General features: G+C 39.3%; 1 protein-coding gene across 3 annotated transcripts in view; it reads right to left on the bottom strand.

The window, feature by feature from the left end:
- stra6 (signaling receptor and transporter of retinol STRA6) overlaps window positions 1–18,411 on the bottom strand; it is a 32,033-nt gene extending 13,622 nt beyond the window's left edge. Inside the window, exons 1-7 of one of the 3 annotated variants that reach the window (XM_004915962.4) lie at window positions 18,181–18,411; window positions 8,106–8,230; window positions 6,930–6,996; window positions 6,301–6,386; window positions 5,988–6,127; window positions 5,528–5,694; window positions 4,966–5,085 (exon numbers count right to left, since the gene is read on the bottom strand). In XM_004915962.4, coding sequence (XP_004916019.1) covers window positions 4,966–5,085; window positions 5,528–5,694; window positions 5,988–6,127; window positions 6,301–6,386; window positions 6,930–6,996; window positions 8,106–8,206 — 681 coding nt within the window. In that variant the 5' untranslated portion in view covers window positions 8,207–8,230; window positions 18,181–18,411. Of the gene's footprint in view, window positions 1–4,965; window positions 5,086–5,527; window positions 5,695–5,987; window positions 6,128–6,300; window positions 6,387–6,929; window positions 6,997–8,105; window positions 8,231–13,508; window positions 13,637–15,632; window positions 15,716–18,180 lie in introns of those variants that run through there. The other 2 variants (XM_018092394.2, XM_002934548.5) reach the window with 2 other exon arrangements.
- Window positions 18,412–22,969: the final 4,558 nt, after the last annotated feature.

Genomic DNA, 22,969 nt, shown 5'->3' with positions numbered 1-22,969 from the left:
TGTCAGGATTCCTATACAGACTCCTCTTATTTACCTGAGAGGATGATGATTCCATTTTTGAAAGCAGAATCACTCCTTGGGGGGAGACCACTCAAAGCATCAGTCTCTCTGACCAATATCATGTGAGAGTACAAGAAAATTAGCAACACTAACAAATGAATCTCTACTGTACCTGTATATTCATGGAGTAAGATCCATATTATGTGTGCCTTATCTACAGGAGCAGTTCTGGCTATTGATGATGCCCCTCATTATTTTTGTGATCATTAAAATGGTCGAGTTGCAGAATCGTTCAAGCAGACAGTGCTTTTGTGCATCATGGCAAAAGCATCCCTGCTTATCTCAGATGTTATATTTATATTGCTAGTCACACCAAAGTGCACGCTCTATTCCTGCACATATACTGACTGCTCATACTGCAGAGGGTAGCAAATATGTGCTACACGGTACAGTGACTATTTTATGTTTGGATCCGATGTGAAATTGCAGGCATGCTTGTCCAGTGGTTTCCTGTTTCCATTTTATTGATATAAACACACAATTATAGGACTGTAATATGTGACAGGAGGGTAGATGCAGAACCTGTTTGCAGTCGGACACAACAAAGGTGCTATAGATCTAATAATGGGACAAGGTTCAGCCTTTAACACCATGTCACTGAACTGCTTGTCAGTTTGCTCATTATCTACTGTTATCTGGTGCTGTATCAGTCATCTCACTGAGGGCTGCCCACCCTGCTGCTCTCAACATGTAGAGAAGCAATAAGCCCTAGCCCACTGGGATGAAACTTTTCTTGGGGAAAGTTCAAATTACATACTATTTACATTCTGTCCTTTGACTGTAAAACTGCCAACCCACAATGTTGGGTTTTTTTTATGGCTGTCAGCTGAACACTGCTAATCTTACATCATTTCTGGATGTAGGATAACCTGCATATCTGGATTGCCTTTAAACTACAACTGCCTGCATCACCCTTGTTTGTTGGGGGTGACTGAATGCTGTCAGTACATTGAGACTTACTGCAGTTGACAAAGAGGGGCCCTGCCACTGAAATCTTGTGATTGAGAAATATATTAAGAGATAAGTTTAATGTCGTAGTGGGTACCTTTTAGCAAATGAGCCTGAAGAGCGACTGTGTTCGCTTGCTATAGCTCTCGCTTAGTTCTATTGGAAATGTGGAAAGCAAAACTCTGACCAAAATCTGATCAATATTTCCTGTGTAGTTTAGCTCTTACAGTCTTTCCATTGTGAACAGTAAAGGTGGCCATACACTGAAAGATCCACTCATTTGGCAACCGCTTTCCCTGATATGCTTGCCTTGAGGTGGGCGATATCGGATCATAATTGCCATCGTGCATTATGCATCAGTGTGCAGATCCAGTCCTTGATCCACCAGGAAAATCAAACCTGCTCAATCAACATCTTGCTGATCTGGCTGATGGGTAGGACCATTGGGGGGCCCTATACACGGACCAATAAGCTGCTGATTAATTGCAGGCTCATCAGTGGGTTTCACTAAAACTCTTGGTGAAAAATCAGCCTCATGTGCCATGAGCCTTATATACGGGGATATTAAAGGAACAGTAACACCAAAAAATGAAACTGTATAAAAGTAACTAAAATATAATGTGCTGCTGCCCTGCACTGGTAAAAGTTGTGTGTTTACTTCAGAAACCCTACTATAATTTATATAAATAAGCTGCTATGTAGCCATGGAGGCAGCCATTCAAAGGAGAAAAGGCACAGGCACATAGCAGATAACAGATAAAACACTATTGTATTCTACAGAACTTATCTGTTATCTGCTATGTAACCTGTGCCTTTTCTCCTTTTTTACAGCTTGAATGGCTGCCCCCGTGGCTACACAGCAGCTTATTATATAAATTATAGTAGTGTTACTGTAGCAAACACACCAGTTTTACCAGTGCAGGGCAACAGTGCATTATATTTTTATTACTTTAAAGCTCTTTCATTTTTTGGTGTTACTGTTCCTTTAAAGCAGGCCAGAGGGGTTTAAACCCAACTTCCTCACTTCCTGTTGCAATGTGTTTGTACTTTAGAGATCAGAAGAAGTTAAACACAATTTATTTGTAGTCAAAGAATTGAAGAAAAATGTAATAACTGATTTTTGGGATTCTAACCTCTATGTGCAGCCTGATTGGGGGTCCTTATTTAAAGGGGCTCTGTGATGTGCCGATTGGCTAAATTTTGGCAAATATTGTTATCACATCAAAAGGTTCTATATGATTAAATGCATTTTAAAAGGAAAAATAAATTCTAAACCCTTCATCTGCCAGTAAACTTGCAGATGAAAAAGACTATGTGATTAAGTATTTTTTCTGATTGAGGTAAGTAGGAATGGGTCTGAGCTAATGCATAAGGTGTGCCTGGCTTTCTTATGAGTAGGGCAATGGCACACTGAGCAATTCATAGCATTTTGTTGCATGATTGATTTTAAGCTTGTGTGGCAGGTAACAAAATGCTCTGTACAAAGATTTGCTCTCCAAAATGCCATCTGCCTCAGTTTGAAGCACTACTTGCCACATCAGGCGACTGCCATAGAAATTAACAGGGGGTGGAAATCGCTCAGGAGACAGAAAGGTCTGAAATGCCTCATGTGCAATTGCTCAAAACTTTGTCTCTCCGTGTTCTGCAGGCACCGATATGTAATTAACATGCATACATTAAATACATACACATGCTAAAATGTGCCTTATGGTACATATTTAATACTATGCATCGCTTTGAGGAAGCATGTCTGTACTGTAAAATACCATCATGTCATGGAGGTACCTACATGTATTAAACATGAAAAAATACAATAAACTGAGTTTTAAACTCATGTGGTAAAAACAAATATTTAAAGACAATTAAGTCATAAGATACCATAACCTTTAAGAGGGTGTTAATTCCACTTATATACTATATTGCAGTGATCCCCAGCCAGTGGCCAAGCTGCATAGGGGCTTATTTGGCACATTTCATTCTTGTGTTGCTCCCCAAATATTTACATTTGTATGTGGCTCACAGGTAAAAAAGGTTGGGGATTCCCGCTATATAGCATGGATTATGGCTAGCTAATGTAACATAAGGAAAAAATAGGTGCCACTTCAGAACATGTTCCTTCCTTTGCTCCCACTTCTTGGTTAATACCACTGGAGAAAAACAGAAAAGTTTTGGTTCATCTTATTTCTATACAGGTATGGGACCTGTTATCCAGAATGCTTGGGGCACGGGGTTTTCTGGATAAGGGATCTTTCCATAATTTGGATCTCCATAACTTAATTCTGCTATAAATCATTCAAACATTTAATAAACCCAATAGGCATGTTTCGCCTCCAGTAAGGATTAATTATATCTTGGATCAAGTACAAGGTACTGTTTTATAATTAGAGAGAAAAGGTGAATCATTTTTAAAAATTAGAATTATTTGCTTATAATGGAATCTATCGGAGATGGGCTTTCCGTAATTTGGAACTTTCTGGATAATGGGTTTCCGCATAAGGGATCCCATACCTGTACATGCTTAAAGACAAGGGAAATGCAATCATAATTTATATTTGAATTACTCTGACTGAGCTAGTGATTCAGATATCAGTTAACAGCTGAAGAACTGATTTGTATTTAAAAACTATTAGCGTTTTTTCAAAATAAACTAACAAGGCCACAGACTGAGAAGAACACGTACATAAAAAGTGCTTGAAATGCTGAAACGGACGAAAATCGACTGATTTTAATGAAGCGTTTTCATTGGCAGATGTGGTGTATATCTTTTTGCCCAAACATGTTTTGCTGGGAATGGCCTAGGCATGCATAAGATTAGCTACACAGACACAATCAGAGGGCTGGGCCTAGGAATGTCAGTATCCATTTCAGATTGCAGATACTTATTAAGTCAAGAAGATGTGCTGCTGTTGCACAAAGTGAGGGTTATGCCATGGCCACAAAACATATTATACTGATGCTTTGCTAACCCACGTTTAGTGGCATCCTGCTTCCCAAATACACGCCTGCAAAACCATAGTCAGCAAAACAATAGGTAGAGACTCTGCAGCTACCAGTATCTGTAGCCATGGGCCTAATCCATATTATCATCAGGAACTGGAAACAAGCGTGGCATTATGTGTTGAGAAACACTGTGCAATCAGTCCTTTTTTGTCTTGATGATTATGGTATGGTATGGTATTTTCATTAGCATAAAACATGTTACTGCACCACGCACTGATTTGTAGGCCGCCAGTGCAATGTGTTAATCACAAATTAACTCATAAACACATGTATATGTTGAATAACAAACAGCTCAAAATTGCATAGAGTGTATATACACACACTTCCATCACATGACTTGATAATTAATCAGATAAAGCTTGCGTTGGATAATAACAAGTTACCAAGGAAACCAGGCTGATTAATCACATGGAACAGATTTTGGGACAATGAGTCCATTCAGTAGGAAACAGCTGAAATCCCCTATACACGGACAGGGCTTAGGTAACATCTCAAGTGGGTAGCACAGTGCCAAGCTCCCCCCTGACCCTGCCAGCCAATATTTCTCTACAATAATTTCAGTCAACTTCACAAACCTTACAATTTAGGTGGCTTACGAGAAGAACAGTGGCCTTAGATATCCTTGTTAAACACACATACAATGTACTGTATATGCAATAAAGAGCAGAGCATATATTGGTTATTGCTTGTAACTCTAAAACACTCTGCCAGCCCTTTAAATTGTTACAAAACCCTTAATTACCTTAGAACTATGCGCAATGAGGGTATTGCTAACTAGCCAACTAATCCCTTCATTAATATCCAGCTCAGAGCAGGACATGGTCTGTGCCAGCCGTTCCTGCAAAAGCTGCTAATCCCAAGGTTGGGGAAACATGCCAGACATCTTAATTGCCTGCCACACTTTTCAAGCAGGACAGAGCACACTGTGGGCAAAGCTTGCCCTTTTTCAAACATTACCTGTTCAGTGTGGGAGCGTCGGCGCAGACTGTGCATCACCATGGCAGGGTAGGCAGCACTGAGCAGTATCAGGCAGAAGATTTGGGGCAGTGCTGACAGCAATGAGTAGTATCTGTAGAACTTGAGACACAAGGAACAAGTTAAATATCTACTATTATTTTAAACTAGACACACAAGTATCCCAGTTTCCTTCTATTCCATATGAATGTCTTTCCTTTTTCTTTTTCTGCCCTTTTTCATTTCTCTTTGTCCCATAAACCATCTTTTTTCCTTTGCCACTTTTTTATTTATAGTCTCTAAGGGGTATATTTATAATGCTGTGTTAAAAGTGGAGCGAAGCATTAACAGTGGTGTTGCCCAGGGCAACCAATCACCAATTAGATTTCAACAGTTAGAAAACCAAAGCAAAGAATCTGATTGGCTGCTATGAGCAACATCACCGGAAATGTTTTACTCCATATTACACAGCATGATAAATATACCCCTAGGTGAACTTTATCCTATGTGCACCCATCTCATTCTTACACATACTCCTCTTCCCCTTTACCCCTCTTCTACTGACCTGTGGTGTTTGTGGACACTCTGCAGTCTGCCAGATGAGGGCACCACAATGAAGCCAGGATAATAATGTGCCCAATAAATACCCAACTGTCCTCTGTACACTTTGGCATGCCAGCAGGGGATAACACAGAGCAGGGTAATAGAAGAGAGCCAAGATCTTCCATAAGTCTGTAGGACAGATACAGAGCAAAAGATGTAATAACTGACCGCAGCAGATTTTCTGTTCTTATGCTAAACTATAACAGTTCCATGCTCCACCATGCCCTACATCTGGTTTGGCCAGATGACAAACAGCACAAGAGTTAAGTGTCCATGTATCTGCAGGTAACCTTAAACTGCACCTTATTATCAAGCCACTGAGGTTACAATAATATTGTGATCTAAATATATATTCCTGCTCTGCAGCTATCAGTCTTTATAGATGTAGCATCACTTTTGCAATACTTGAAATCCACAATTACCTTGTCGTGGCCCCCCAAGCTCGGTGATGAAGTTAAGAGTAGTGGGGTCCAGAAGCAGTCGCCAAAGACAGGAAAAGAGAAAGCCAAACACAGCACATGGTATCCACCTGTTACCAGAATCCTCCAGGAGGTTCAGAGGACTGTGAAGGGGGATGAAGCGATTAGAAAGAGTTCAGGTAAATGAATGAGGAATGGACAATGAGTCAAGTTGAAGGGTGGTTGCAGTAGATGGGTGGGAAGGTTAAAGCTGCAGAAGCACAAAAGAAAACAGTTAACAGTGCAGGAAAAATGACAATAGGGTGAAGCTATATACCTGAGTAGGCCTGGGACACCCCAGCAGCAGGATTTGCAGAGTTTTCGACGCCGAATTAGGAAGGAGAGTAACAGCATAGTGAGAAGCTGCAGAGAATGGGCAGGAAAGCGGTATGTAAAGTTATACAGAACAATACCAAATAATTTAGAAAAAGCTCACAAGGCACAATTGATAAGGTGCTAGGAACGCATGCATATGGAACATATAGATGCTTTATTGAAAGTATGCTATAGGAACATACAAGAACATGCAATAAAGCATTATAGAGAAATGACATGACATGCTAGTAACATGACCTATTGAGAGCGGTTATCTGATACTATTTGGAGATAAGCATAGAAGGGCTTGATGGGAAAGATAAATAAAAACATATCAGTGACACCTGGTACCATGGGTAAAATCTTTGGGCAACACGGGTTGGGCATGTGTGTCCATAGGAAGTGTGTTCCGCAGCCTTGAGCTTTGTGCAGAAACACTAGAATGTAAAAGTACTCAGGCCCCCGCCAACCTGTGACTCGTTCTCTGGAACATTAACACATGGCTGGGCCCGACAGAACCGTACCAATGCAGTTAGAAGTTATGTAAAAAATGATAAGACTCGGTTTACTCTATTTCTGCCATATACTCACAGATAAGGGTGCTAGGATGAGGTGATACAGTCCATATGACAAAGTTGGCACACATTCTGGAATAATGCTGAAAAAATAAAACGCTGGTCATGCAACTGGTAGCATTAAAAAGAAAACTATCAATATGCACATTCTCAAATTGGAGGATGGGCTACTGTGAGTGAGTAAAAATGAGTGAATTTATCACGATTTAACTATACATATTTCCAATAGGATTTATTTAATAGATCATTAATTGATTCTTATTTATAAATGAGATCTGCTAAAACGGTATCTTGGAGCGGCTTGTTTCTTATGTTTTTTATTTATAAAGAGAGAGAGAAAAGAAAAGAGAAAAAAAAAAGGGGGTGTATCTCTTACACCTGTCCCTATTGTGTTTCCGCTATTTAAAGCCACTTGTATTAGTAACCTTTGCCTATGATTAAGTGCATGATCGCACGAAAAGCGTCAGGCATTTTTGTTCTTTTAAAATGAAGAAATAAAGTCCGTTTTATAGCAGATCTGCAGTCCGGAGTGCTTGATGTTCCTTTTTCAACACTACTGTGAGGCAACTCTAGACCAAGTGGTCCTCTACAATTATTTTTTTATGGTTTATTTCATAGGGTAGAGAACTGGCACAATTGATGGACATGCATATTCTAAAAATAAACCTTTAAAGGGGTAGTTCACCTTTAAGTTAACTTGTAATATGTTATAGAATGGCCAATTTTAAGCAACTTTTCAATTGGTCTTTATTTTTTACCTTTTATAGTTTTTGAATTATAGATCTTATCTCTTTCCCACTTTCAAATGGGGGTAACTGACTCCAGCAACCACAACTGTGATTCTACAAATTTGTTACTTTTTATTACTAATCTTTCTCTTCAACCCCTTTGCTATTCATATATCAATCACTGTCTCAAATCACTCCCTGGTTACTAAGGTAAAATGGACCCTAGCAACCAGATTACTGCTAAAATTCCAAACTCCAAATATCCCAAGACCAATTGCAAATTGTCTCGAAATAGCACTCTCTATATCACATTAAAAGTTAATTCAAAGGTGAACAATCAGTTTAAGCTTAATAATTTAACATAAGTTATTAACAGATGCTAATACAGTCAAGTCTATGTTTAGAAAATAAAAGCAGGCTGCGGTTTTCATTAGAGAGGGATAGTTCTCTCATAAAATACTCACTCATCAGGGTTCACAGTTGGTTCCTGGGGTTCATCTATGTACCAGTCATCATAGTCTGCTTGCTGAGGTTCCAAACTTCCCTGGAGTTGTTCTATGGACATGGTGCTGACCTCAGTTTAAAGATTCTGAATGGCAAATGAAAAACTCCCTGTTATATACTCAGGGTCACCTGACCAATTTGCACAACATCTTTTTAGTTAAGGGGATTATAGACATTCCCTTAGGGTCAGCAAGCGCCAATGGAAAGGAATCGTTGAGAAAAGAGGTGTCTGCAAGGTAATTATAACTGAAAAGAAAGTACCAGAGCAAGGGGGAAGGATGGACAAAGGGGAAGGATGGACGAAGGGGAAGGATGGACGAAGGGGAAGGATGGACGAAGGGGAAAATATGCTAGTATAGAGAAGCAATAAGAATCTGGTGTCAAATGTGCAGAAGCAGTAGCTATAAAACCGTACTATGTAGCTCACCTCCTTCAATTCTCTGTAAAGTTTCAGGTGTTGTAAACCCTGCTGCACTGCACATAATGCAATATATAATGAAGGTTGACACATTGGAGCTGTAGTTCAACAACATCAGGGTTGTATTTTTAAAGCAATATTGTATAATAAAACTTATCAAAAACTTTTCCCAGCTGACTTGTGTAAATCTGGCTCCATGTTTCTTGTTACTGCAACTGGAGTTGGATGCAATAAGCATAGTTTCCAAGCACTGAACATGCTTGTCCTTTATTCCCATGTTTGATTACAGTATAATATAATGTATTATAATGAAAAAATTACACAATTATCTCTGTATGTAAGAGAACAGCATACGGCTGACAAAGTGCTGAGAATTAGCATTCTCAATGGTAAATTCTCTTGCACTTTTAATGAAGTTTTTGGCCAGTTGAATTCTCATTGGTGAATTCTATTGCATTCATAATTACTTTTTTCAGCAACTTCTATAGATAACTAGGGAGTGCAGTGGGAAAGTGTTGTGGTCAGGTTTACAACCCCTTTAAACATTGTTAGGGTGAACACACTGAGCTACTAGTAGCAGCTACTTTTTCACAGCTACTAATCACCAGAAAATACCCTGCCATAGAAAATAATGAGAACTGCCACTGCTAAACACACGTAGAGACAATTATCAGTAAATGATCAGAATTGTCTATTTGAGTAGCCGTGACAAGTAGCTGCTACTAGTAGCTCTGTGTGTCTTCACCATTAATATAGAGTACTAATTTGTATGCCTCTTTTAGGGCTCTGGCACACGGGGAGATTAGTCGCCCGCAACAAATCTCCCTGTTCGCGGGCGACTAATCTCCCCGAGTTGCCATCACCTGCCATCCCACCGTGAAAGTGTAAGTCGTCGGTGGGATGGCACACGCGGCGGTGCGATTTCGTCAAATCGGCGAAAAAGCCTTGCGAGGCAACTTCGGCGATTTGCCGAAATCGCACCGCCGCGTGTGCCATCCCACCAGCGACTTACATTTTCGCCGGTGGGATGGCAGGTGATGGCAACTCGGGGAGATTAGTCGCCCGCGAACAGGAAGATTTGTTGCGGGCGACTAATCTCCCCGTGTGCCAGAGCCCTAAAAGAGGCATACAAATTAGTACTCTATATTAATGGTGAAGACACACAGAGCTACTAGTAGCAGCTACATACATAAACTATATATATACAACCAGTAATACTAACTGTAGATATTAGTATCACAATAGCCTTGGATATTCTGCTTGTTCAAAAACTCATCCAGGCCCCTCTTAAAGGCATTAACAGAGTCTGCCATTACCACATCACTAGGAAGGGCATTCCACAGCCTCACTGCCCTCACCGTGAAAAACCACCTACGCTGCTTCAAATGGAAGCTCTGTTCCTCTAATCTATAGGGGTGACCTCTGGTGCGCTGATTGTTTTTATGGGAAAAAAGAACATCCCCCAACTGCCTATAATCCCCTCTAATGTACTTGTACTGAGTAATCATGTCCCCTCGCAAGCGCCTCTTTTCCAGAGAAAACAACCCCAACCTCGACAGTCTAACCTCATAGCTTAAATCTTCCATCCCCTTTACCAGTTTAGTTGCACGTCTCTGCACTCTCTCCAGCTCATTAATATCCTTCTTAAGGACTGGAGCCCAAAACTGCACTGCATACTCAAGGTGAGGCCTTACCAGGGACCTATAAAGCGGCAAAAATATGTCCTCATCCCTTGAGTCAATGCCCTTTTTTATACAAGACAGCACTTTATTTGCTGTAGTAGCCACAGAATGACACTGCCTGGAATTAGACAACTTGTGATCTACAAAAACCCCTAGATCCTTCTCCATTAAGGATACCCCCAACACACTACCATTCAGTAGATAGTTTGCGTTTATATTATTCCTACCAAAGTGCATAACTTTGCACTTGTCAACATTGAACCTCATTTTCCAGTTTGCTGCCCAGTTTTCCAATTTTGTCAAATCGCTCTGCAAAGCGGCAGCATCCTGCATGGAACCTATAGTTTTGCACAATTTAGTGTCATCAGCAAAAATAGAAACAGTACTCTCTATGCCCACCTCCAGGTCATTAATAAACAAGTTAAAAAGCAAAGGCCCAAGGACTGACCCCTGCGGTACTCCACTAACCACACTGGCCCAATTAGAAAATGTTCCATTTACCACCACTCTTTGTACTCTATCCTTCAGCCAGTTTTCTATCCAATTACAAATATTATGTTCTAGGCCAATATTCCTCAATTTGATCATTAACCTTCTGTGAGGTACTGTATCAAACGCTTTAGCAAAATCTAAGTAGATGACATCAACTGCCATTCCAGCATCAAGGTTCCTGCTCACCTCCTCATAAAAGGCAACTAAATTAGTCTGGCAAGATCTGTTACGCATAAAACCATGCTGGCACAAACTAATAGTATTGTGAACTGCAATGTATTCAACTATCCTATCCCTTATTACCCCTTCCAGAAGCTTTCCTACTACTGATGTCAGACTAACAGGCCTATAGTTTTCAGGCTGAGAACGAGATCCCTTTTTAAATAACGGCACCACATTAGCAATCCGCCAGTCTCTCGGCACCATGCCAAACCTCAACGAATCCTGAAAAATTATGTGAAGAGGCTTGGCAATCACAGCGCTCAGCTCATTTAATACCCTGGGATGAATCCCATCCGGTCCTGGACCTTTGTTTACCTTTACATGTTCAAGTCTCTTTTGAATTTCCTCCTGAGTGACCCATGCGCCAGTAGCTAAATTACTAGCACTGGGTATATTAAAAGGGAAGCCTTCATTATCTGGCTCCTCAGATGTATAGACAGATGAAAAATAAGAGTTCAAAATTTCTGCTTTTTCCCCGTTCTCATCAACCAACGTACCTCCCCGTGATAATAAAGTTCCCACCCCTTCTTGCTTCATTTTTTTACTATTCACATAATTAAAAAATAATTTTGGATTCTTTTTACTCCTAGCTGCAATATCCCTTTCCATCTCTATTTTAGCTTGCCTGATAGCTTTTTTGCATGCTTTATTTGCTTCCTTGTACCTGATGAAAGTTTCCGCTGTCCCAGCTAACTTGAATGCTTTAAAAGCACGTTTTTTATTACCAACCTCGACCTTAACTCTCTTATTCAGCCATAAGGGTTTTGCTTTGCGATGCCTCTCCTTGCTTACAAGGGGAATATACTGTTGTGTATACCTGCAAAGCAATGTTTTAAAGATGTTCCATTTTCCTTCTGTGTCTAACCCCATGAAAAGCCTTTCCCAGTTGACACATTGCAGAGATGCCCTTAAACTGGCAAAGTCTGCACGTCTAAAATTGAGCGTTTTAGTTACTCCCTTATAGAGCTGTCTCTGTAGCATTATCTCAAAGGAGACCATGTTGTGATCACTGTTCCCCAAATGCTCACCCACACAAATGTTAGAGATAAGTTCAGTATTATTAGATATTACCAGGTCCAAAATAGACTCATTCCGAGTAGGTTCTTGAACCACCTGAAATAAAAAGTTGTCATTTAGCATATTTACAAACCTACTAGCTTTTTCTGACTTAGCCACCCCATTACTCCAGTCAATGTCCGGATAATTAAAGTCCCCCATAATAACAACTTGACCCAATTTTGAAGCCTCCTCCATTTGCAAAAGTAGCTGGGACTCATCCCCCTCGTCTATACAGGGTGGTTTATAGCATACACCAATGATCATTTTCTTTGTGACCTTCAGCCCTACTGAAATTTCTACCCAAAGAGATTCGACGTTTTCATTGGTAATGTCTGCATAAGGGTAATATCGATTGCATTATTGCTCAGCAGCAATGTTACCAACTAGAGTTAGGATAGGCGACCCTACACTAATACCCTTGTGGCGTTCCCATGGTTAAATAATGCTTCTGTATGAAAATAAAACATTTCATACTGTTAGAATACAGGTTAGTAGTTTCCTGTTGCTTTTTCCATACTGTGTATTTTTTCCCGAGTGGTTTATGTTGCCATGGTTCCTCACTGTCCAGCAAATATAAATTGCCTATATCTTAACATTAGCAAATGATTCCACATGGTATCAGTAAGGCTGATTTTTATAGGTGAAAATCAAAATTGCAATTCTCACTTGTGTGCCACTATGTCCCCACATGGGTCTTCATACAGATCATTAATGATTCCTAATGTGTGTAACAACAGGCATGCAGAGACAGCTCTGTGCACCAGTGGGTAAATGCTGAGCTATAAAATTCTGCCTAGTAAACATGAGTTCAATGTTTGTTCGAAGCTGCTCTGAGATGTTCAGGATAATTGCTAGTTCCCTGCACCCTTCTTTTACACCACTTTGCTTATTTCAGTGGATAAGTTACTGGGCCAGTGGCAAAGTTCCTTGTCACCTCCTTTTATCTCCCTCTGGCAAATTTAAATGACTCAGTACCCCTTCAGTGACACCCCATTGTATAATGGGTTTAATAACTTTGGTAATAATTCTTCAGGCACTGAAAGTAGGGAGTGAGGGGCCCTGGGAAAAGAGAGGGGTAGCAAGTTAGAAAGATAGGGGAAAACAAAAGACTCTATGTATAAAAGAAGAAGGATAAAGGCATTAGCAAATAGATTCAGATAGGTAGATGAGGGATGAAGCAAGCAAAGGAGTAAAATAGATAAAACAAGTAATCCCCATGCAGAATGGTTATGACTGTTCTATGTTCTTGCCTGCATCCCACTCAGGACAAACCAAATACACACATTTACAAATCTCAGCTTACTTTGCAAGTCCCATTGTTACTACAATACTGTTCCCATTTACAGAATGATCCGTATTTGGCCATCAGCCCTTTGCCCACTTATGATCTAGGAATACTGGCAAACAATAACCCTCTGCCACTAAACCTTTTGTCATTTCCCCTATTCTGCTATTTCTCTACTTCTACCTTGTGTGAATCAAGGACAAACCTTTTGTTTAGAGTCGGTGACTTCTGAAGCTCTGCAGGTGCAGAAATGGAACAGCAGAGACACCTGAGCACTGGCGCAGAGTGAAAATGAATGCACGCTACTCACTTCTCTTCTTCTCTGTGTGTGTGTGATTGGAAGGGGGGGTGAGGTCTGATTTATCTGAGCTGAGGAGGTAAGGGGGGGGATGCCCAGACAGAGCAGGCAAAGTTCAGTGGGAGGGGGAGAACTTTACTCCCCGCACAGCAAAAAAGGTAGTGGATGTTATCCAAGAAATAGGAGTGTGTAGTGGGAGGCTGTTATCTCTTCATCAGCAACATTTCTTACTTCCTGACAGATCTCACCTTCCTTTTCTTTATTGCACATACTATATATGTTTGTATCTTTACCCTTCCCTTCTCCCACCCCCTGGCATCATGGGGGCCAAAATCAGGAAAGGGCTTTTAGGAAGTTTCACCTCTGTACCAATCACATGAGCACTATCTTTAAATTTGGTTACTAAAGGTGTTTATCTACGCAGAGATGTTTTAATAAATGGGCAAAGGGACTTTTGCCCAGGGCCCACCAGGATGGGGGGGGGGGCACTTACACACCATTCATCTGGGATAACTTTTGGCAGAAGATCCTACAGAGATGGCAGACCCCGTATTTTAATCAACTGGAGAAACCAGTTTTCTTCACTGCCTGCCTTACTGTATTGAACTTCACATGCTTGAGGGTTATTCTGTCACACATTTGTTGGAGCAGTGGGGGCCCCACCAGTGAAATTTTGCCCAGGGCCCGCTGGTACCTTAAAGCGGCCCTGTATCTACTGCTGGACATTGATATAAGATATGTATCAAGGCATGTTTTTTATAGGATTTCATTTACACGTCTCATCTTTACCAGCTAAAGGTTAAATTTATTGCATAATGTAGGCAGGGAATTAATGAGATTTGGTGGGAGGTGGGGGACTCAAAGTGATTCTTTAAGACCCCCAAGAGTGTTTCAATTGGGCAGTGCTGAAGTGGCATCCTGATTGTTATTTTAGGCACAGCATGCTACATGCTTGATGGCAAAGCTTGCGAGTCACCTACCTGGGTGACCTTGGTATTTGATGACTGTGCTGTAACACATGAAAACAATGCATAAATATGCACTAAAGAAAAGCACCACATCACACTTGTCTGCCAAGATGCTGAATCCTTTGCCAGTGTGATCTCAGGGTGTCCTACTGAACTCAAATTCCCACAGATGGTGTATCCATGCTCTACCAACCTTTTCTACAAGTGTCAGCTTGGCTCATCCTAACCATACCCATGACTAAATGTTTTAACACGGTTATCCTAACTTAGCAGTAGCCAAGCCATCCTCCTCTAAATCTGGTTTAATTTGTTAAAGGCCATGTAAAAATCAACAAGTCAGCAGATGTCAGAGCCAAGTTTAATCATAGCACATTGCATTCAAGACATATGCCTAGTATGTTTCATGCCTATAGATGCAAAAAAATTATATTATGCCACAAATGTTGTAAATGTAGCATGTACAGGCCTGGAGCAATGTTCCCTAACCCATCAGCTTCACAGGGAAGAATGAGTTTTTCTCAAGTGCTATATAGCTAGTTACAGAAGAGAGATTCATTTTCCCTCAGTCTCTTCAAAAATAAACTCAAAGGCTACCTCTTAGGGGACACACATAACATCTAAGATGGTTATGGTACTTGCAGTAACAACCCCTGTAACCTGAAGCACTAAATACACTCCTATTAGTGTCTGTAAATTACCCTCCAACTTATATTGTAAGCACTACAGGGCAGGGACCTTCCTCCTTTTGCCTCTTTAACATTTACCTCCATAGTAATAAAAGACACTAAGTTTGCCCAGGAGCAGTAACCCATAGCAACCAATAAGATTTTTGCTTTTAAACAGGTGACCAGTAAATGCTATGTGCAGATTGGTTGCTATGGGTTACTGCTCCCAGGCAAACTTAGTGCCTTTATTAGGTATAGGGGTTTGGATTTTAATGTAACTGTACATTGTATTTAATATTGTTTATGATCTGTTGGTTCTATTAATTAGTTCTGCTATAGAGTGCAGCATACTTAAGTACAGCTATATAAATAATAATATACATAAACACAAAACTTACCCTTATGCATCCCAGTCTGTTCTTCATAACTGCTATCCCAACCTTCAATTAGTAATTCCAACTGTCTCATGGATCCGTATCTGGCTATTGAGAAACAAACCTCCCACCCTAATACTAGTCATTATCATCTTGCAGTTTTATATCCTCCCATTGCCTCAAGCTAGTATATGTAACATACATATACTAAACTATCTATTACCTAGCTACAGATTCATCCTAGGAAAGCACTCAGTTTGCCATGCTAATCAAAGGCCTGACTTACAGTTGCCATCCTATGCAGCTCCTAAACTAGAATTCTCTCAGAGATTTTATCTTCAACACAGGTATGGTTCTATTTTGCCCCTCCCACTATTTTCAGTAACTTCCCAACTGGGCATCCAACCAATTACTGTATCCTATTTGCTTTCACTCTTTTTTTATATCTTCATACCTACTCATTTCTTTCACCTACTTTTGCATCTTGAATGCACTGGCTTTGTCTCCATTTTACCTACTTTCCTTCCATATCAGCCTCCCTTATACATCCCCATATCCATCTACCTGTAAAAATTAGCTTTTTCAGGCATTTTAGCTCTCTGGCCTATTTACACACCATCACACATCTTGTAACATAGCTTGTGGTTTAAAGTGGTAGTTCACCTTAAGGTTAACCTCAAATATATTATAGAATGGCCATTTTTGGCGACTTTTTACTTCATTTTTTATTTTGTATAGTTTTTAAATTATTTACCTTCCTCTTCTGTGTCTTTCCAACTTTCAAATGGGGGTCACAGACCCCAACAGTCAAAAAACTATTGCTCTGTGAGGCTACAATTTTATTGTTATTGCTACTTTTACTTATCTTTCTATTTAGGCCTTTTTTTAATTGATATTCCTATTCTTGCAAACCACTGCCTGGTTGCTAGGTTAAATTGGACCCTAGCAAATAGATAGCCGCTGAAATTCCAGCCGGAAGATCTTCTTCACAAAAAGCAAAATAATTAAAAAAAAATAAAAAAATGAAAAACAATCGCAAATTCACTTAGAATAGGACTCTATCATACTAAAAGTTAATTTAAAGGTGAACAACCCCATTAATAGGGGATCATGGTTATTGCAATGTCCCAGTACACAACTCCATTTGTGACTAAGACTATAGGAGTTAACATTATTAACAAAGAATAATGTAACGACTATTCCTGTATAACAGAAATATACAAAAATGGTGTGACTAATGCTGTAATCTGCACAACAACAGATTGATTGGGTCAGAATTGCAAGGCTGCCAAGAAAATACACAATTTACAGTAATCTGAAGCGGATAGCAGCATTGCATTAAATGTTAGCCGTCATAGCAGTGAGGGGGAGAGAGAGAAACCACATTGGTGTTAATTACATGTTGGAAATCCGGCTGAAAATCAAAACCGAGCGTGTGAAACAGAGTGACTAGCAATCCCACTGTATTGACTGAAATAGGAAAGCATTCATCTGAAAAACATTCAGATGCAGTTATCAACTGTCCGGCTCAGTAAGACAGCTGATGCCTAGAAACACTGTGGCCATGTGTCATATCATACAGCTGGCACCCAAAATGTTTAATCTTTGGGTAATGCTTCCCTTGCTTGAGGTGATCATAAAAATTCTTTAGAAAGTACAACTGCTTGTGAAGCCAACCATACACATGAAGCTTGAAAAAAAAGCTTTCTGCTCTTTGAAAAAGGGAGTCTTTGCACATGATGCATTTTAAACACCATCATTGTATCCACATGTGTTTCTATTGAGGTCTATAGGAGGAGTTTGCTATTAGAATCACCACAGCAATTATGAGAACAAACATCAACCAAACTTCTAGAGTTATGACACAGGAGTATCTCCTCATGCGTTCCCCTGCGGTGGATTGTTTTTATGCAAGGGAATGCATGAGTTAATGAAGCCTATTCTTTCCAATTGTGGCCGCCCTCACTGCACTGCACAGAACTGCAAAAGGCAGGTGAAACGCAACTAGCTCTTCAAATTCATGCATGTGGTGCACAAAATAATAATATATTGCCAAAGAGTACAAAAACATCACTTTCTTGAAAGTGAAGTATTTTTTAAATATTCTTATTATCAAAACTTTAAATCACTTCTTTATTTTGATTTTACTTTAATCCACCTTATTAGATGAACCCCCATCCCTTGACTTGTAAAATGTAATTAAATCAGGATACATAGGTTTCAACAAAGCCCTATCCATGTTTTTTTTTCCTGTGTCAGTATTTAAAAAAAGACATTTGCATGTATTGCTTTTGATGTATTTGATTAATCAAAGCTAATTGCTTATTTATTGGCTATGGTTTGCTACACTTGAATTGTGAATTCCTCCTAAAGCAGTTTATCTGTCAAAAATAACAGCAGTTTCAAAGACCAAACATATGGCTACAAACATATCCCTGTAATAATAAACATTTACAAAACACAAAATGCTGCAGTGATAATTTGCAAATCACATACTTTAAATATAATTGAAATACATGCCACGTGGCTGCACAGACAGCAGTGCAGTCTACAGCATGCATTTGTAACATACCTGGCAAGATGTAATGTTTACTCAGAATAAGGGTTAGTAAGACAAATAAAAGGTTTCAGGTGACACAAGCAAGTTCTGCAGAGGTGGTGAATATATTCTGCCATTGCTTTCCTTTACCATTATCCTGACAGGGCATAACCCCAAAAATACTCTATTAGTGTAACTCCTCCTTCATCCATGACACTTTTTACATCACTGTTTCCAACAGTGTGGCCTTCATCCTGAGCACTGAACCACTAATATTCCCAGGTAGATGTGGATTTTATAGGTAGTTGTTTTACATGGATGAAAAGGCAAACCCTAACCTAGCGTGCTTTGGCTAACACTATGCAGCTGTGGGCACTGCAGGGAATAATGAAATCAAAAAAGATATAAGTATATAGGCTATTGAGCTCAACAGAACCTGGCTCTGCCCAGCCCTACTAGGATTGCAGTCACACACACACACAACAGCACAGATGTCAATATTTACTTTCCTATAGGGAAACTTATGAAATATACCTATTGCAACAAAGTGTTAGAGCTGAGACTGGCCATGTTGATCTCAGAAACAGGTCAAACAGTCATGGACATGTAACATTAAGTGCATTTATTGGAATAAGCAAAATAAATACAGTGAAACTTCAGTTTTACATACCCTGATTTAAGGTTATTCCTTATTTTTCCTTTTGTGGTTCCACCGATATATAATCAGAGCTGCCACCCAACCCCATGTCAGGAGGGAGATAATGGGGTTCTACTGTATGCCGATAGGGGATTATCACACGCTTCTCAAGAAAGTCCCAAAAAGTTCAATCAGCATTAAGCTATCAGAAAAAGTGGAGTTGGTGAAAAGGGCCCCTTGGAGTGTAATATTTCCTGCATGATAAGTTATATTACATGAATATTATCCAATCAATTAATAAATCTGCAGTCCAGTGTGATTAAAGCTGGCCATACACGTACTGATAAAATCTTAGGAAACCTAGTTTTGTACAATTTTCGTACCTTGTGTGGGCTCTGAATTATCGTTATTTGTCGTTTGCTCAATAGGCCAGGTTAGAATATTTTGGTCAGGTAACAAAAAATCTACCAATGTATTGTGTACAAAACATGCAGTTTTTTTTTAAAAAAACAATAGTCTAAAGTTATATAGCTTGCGTGTGTACACACTGTCCCTTGTCTGGCTATCTCTCATCAAGCCAGTATAATGTGTTAACAGCATTCAAATTCTCTTAAAGGGAAAGTTCAAGCTGCTTTTCTCACAGTAAGGGCTCATACTCACAAGCTTGATTTTATGCATTTGCAAATGCATGCGGAGTGAAAAAAATGCACATATTGCGTGTATATACATTTTTTTAAACGCACCTAAGTGCGTTTTTCAGTTCCAAACACAACCCTCAGTTCTACTGCATTATGAATATCTGTCACACACAAGAAAATGTAGCATGTTGTGCCTAAAAAAATGCAATGAAACATGAATGTAGTAAAACACATTTCTGAATACTTGTGAGTACAACCAGGCAGAATATCAGTTAGCAAATGCATTTCAAATGTGTATTAAACACATAAAATACACTCATTAGTATGAGCTGGTCGAAAAAGTACAGCCACAATTGTCTGCTGCTTACATCACATCTCATAATTTTATACCCCTACACAAACATGACTGGGGGACTCCTCAATTGACCATTAGCCCTGAGGCACCCCACTGAACCCCTTTGTTACATACCTTAATGAAACACCAGGAGACAGAGGTGGAGTAAATGGCCACAGCATTTCTTCACATTTTATCAAATAAATAGGACCCTGCCAGCCTAACCCAAGGCAATATTCTAAAGCCATAATTCCATAAGAGGTCACTACTATGCTCTGCCGTTCCTCGCTGAAGACTTGAATGAGTATTAGACTGCCTCTACCTACAGAGAGGATGGCCCCAAACTCTGCTACCAGCAGGAGCTGTATTACCAACCATGAGAGAAGTTCGGCAGCCCTGCTGCTGGTCCTGAATCCGCAGTGTCTTATTGATTGGAAATCCAAGCAGGCTGTCACCTATCACAAATTGTAGTGTCGAGAACCTCCTTTCTCCCTCTGCTAAAATTACCTGTGCAGTACTGTGGAAAGGTCCTACCGCTGCTGTGACAAATAAAACTTTAAATACATTATCATATATACACTGTTTTGATCCAGAGGAAGGCAAAATACCCAACCTGAAGCTAGTGCCAATTATGCTTCAAGAGGGAAAAAATTCCTTCCTTATCCCCTTGGCAATCGGAAACATTCCCTGGATCAAGCAATCGTAGTTAACATAAATTAAATACAATGCTGACTCTCAAGTTTATACCGTATAAAGATACAGAAACCACAATATAACAATGCATTCAGGAAAACATCCACATTCAGTTATTAATAGATAATATGAGAACATAAAGAAGAGAAACTCCTGACATTTTGCAAAATATGCAAAAGGGGGAGGGTGGGATGTTTCTACCTGTTTAGAAGATAAGGAAGTGAGTGCTTCTTTTCCTGACATCACATCCCTTTCTTTCAGTTTCAGTTACCTATACTTAAAGCATTTCATTGGTCTTTTAGGGCTTTTACACATGGGATTTCTCCTGCATTTGACAGGATAAACGCAGGCCGAGAATGGGCCCTTACTCTGGCATGAACCTTTCCTTGTGCCTGCAACCGAAACCAATTTGTTGACCGCCTGGGTGCCAGAATATGGAGCAGATTTTGGCACCGAAATGCATATCAGCGTGTGATGCCTGTGTGCCATTAAGTGAACAACTCTAAAATGAGGCTTCTTTAAGTTTGTTAAGTGTATCTTTCTTGTGTAATATTTTATACAGTATTACAATAGCAAAAAATGTAAAGTTGAGTTTGGAATAGAAATTTTCTAATTGTCACTTCAGGGAAAAAGTCTGGGGTGAATTAACTCAAATGTTGAAATGCTGAAATGCTACCCAATGTGTCACGTTTTTTAAAGTAATTATAATTTACTGTTGCCCTGCACTGGTAAACGTTGTGTGTTTGCTACAGTAACACTACTATAGTTTATATAAATAGGATGCTGTGTAGCCATGGGGGCAGCCATTCAAGCTGGTAAAAAGAGAAAAGGCACAGGTTACACAGCAGATAACAGATAAGTTCTGTAGAATACAATAGTGTTTTATCTGTTATCTGCTATGTGCCTGTGCCTTTTCTCCTTTGAATGGCTGCCTCCGGGGCTACACAGCGGGGTATTTATATAAACTATAGTAGGGTTTCTGTAGCAAACACCCCAGTTGTACCAGTGCAGGGCAGCAGTACATTATATTGGAATTACATCCTATATAGTATGTTATATAATGTCCTATTCCTAGAAACTTTGTTTCATTGTTTCATTTTTTTTTATAGTTTGTAAATTATTTATTTTTATTCACTGACCCCAGCAGCCAAAAAAAGTAATGCTCTGTGATCTTACTATTGTATTATTATGTGTTATTCCTAATCTTCCTATTTAGCACCTCTCCTATTAATATTCCACTCTCTCATTTAACCCACCGCTTGGTTGCTAAGACTCTAGCAACCAGAATAGCTGCTGACCAAAAAGCCAAATAACGGAAAAATCACAAAAAAATAAAAATGAGAACCAGTTGCAAATCATCTCAGTATATCAATGTCTATGTCATACTAAAAGTTCATTTAGAGGAAAACAATGTTTTTAAGAAATGATAGCACACTAATGATTGGTTGCTACAGATCACAACCACAAAAATGACATTGTGTATCTGAATTCCCTCAGTGCAAGTATATGCACATGACATGAGTAGGCTGGACTGAAGTCTGGGAATGCAGAACTGGAGCTGAAGCAATTTCTTTCCTAGAAAACACCCACAGCTTTGAGAACATTTAGTTAATAGTATTTCTGCTGTACAGATGTAAAATTCTCTATCCGTTGCACTGGTCAGATCAGATTTAATTAGCTAGACAAGGTTACCAGATCACTTGAAAAGGAAAGAGCATTTTTAATAAATGCTAGTTCCTGGGCTGCAATTTAATGAAATCAGGGAAGCCATTCTTTCTAAAAAACAAATTCTAGTTTTTTTTTTTTAAACATAATCTGGTAACCTTAATCTAAATAAAGCCAACAAGCTTTAGAGTTCAGCCTGCAAATACTACATAAGTTTTATATGCAATTTGCCAAATTAGCAATGCTTTGCCCTAAGCATCATGGGATATGTTGCTCCCAGAAATAGTTCCTAATGAGGCAGTAAATGCCTTGAGCAATACAAAGTGTATCTTGTTTCCAGAATTGAATGAGAATAAATTATATAATAATTCACAAAAAGATAATATTTTGCATTTGGTTGCAAGATTTCTATCACTAGTTACCATCAATAAGATTAGATAGAGCTTGTGTTAACAAGGCTTATGCTTATTCTTGTACAGCAATCAGATTAGCAGCATGCTGCAGACTGCACTGGTTTTATGTGGAGGGAATAAACTAAAGTAGAATTAGCTATACTGGAGATAAAGTGATGAGAAAACCAAAACAAATCACAAACTAAGATGGGGTTAGGTTTCTAACACCAGAAATATGAATAATATTAGTAATAAAACTCCTTTATTACTTAATTATACACACAATCCATACCATCAGTCGAGCTTTAGCATGTCCTTTCATTTTAGATGGGGATGATCTAACACTGGCTAAAGAAAACATATGTTGATGGAAAAGTTCAGTCCCAGATGCAATAAAACATAGTTACTATGATGGAGAATGAAGACAATTAAGCAGATGCAGTGATAAAGATAAATAATGTAT

This window comes from Xenopus tropicalis, chromosome 3 (genome assembly GCF_000004195.4).
Source record: "Xenopus tropicalis strain Nigerian chromosome 3, UCB_Xtro_10.0, whole genome shotgun sequence".
Lineage (NCBI taxonomy): Eukaryota > Metazoa > Chordata > Amphibia > Anura > Pipidae > Xenopus > Xenopus tropicalis.
Note: the sequence above shows the minus strand (reverse complement) of the source record. Positions and strands in the feature narration are given on the sequence as shown.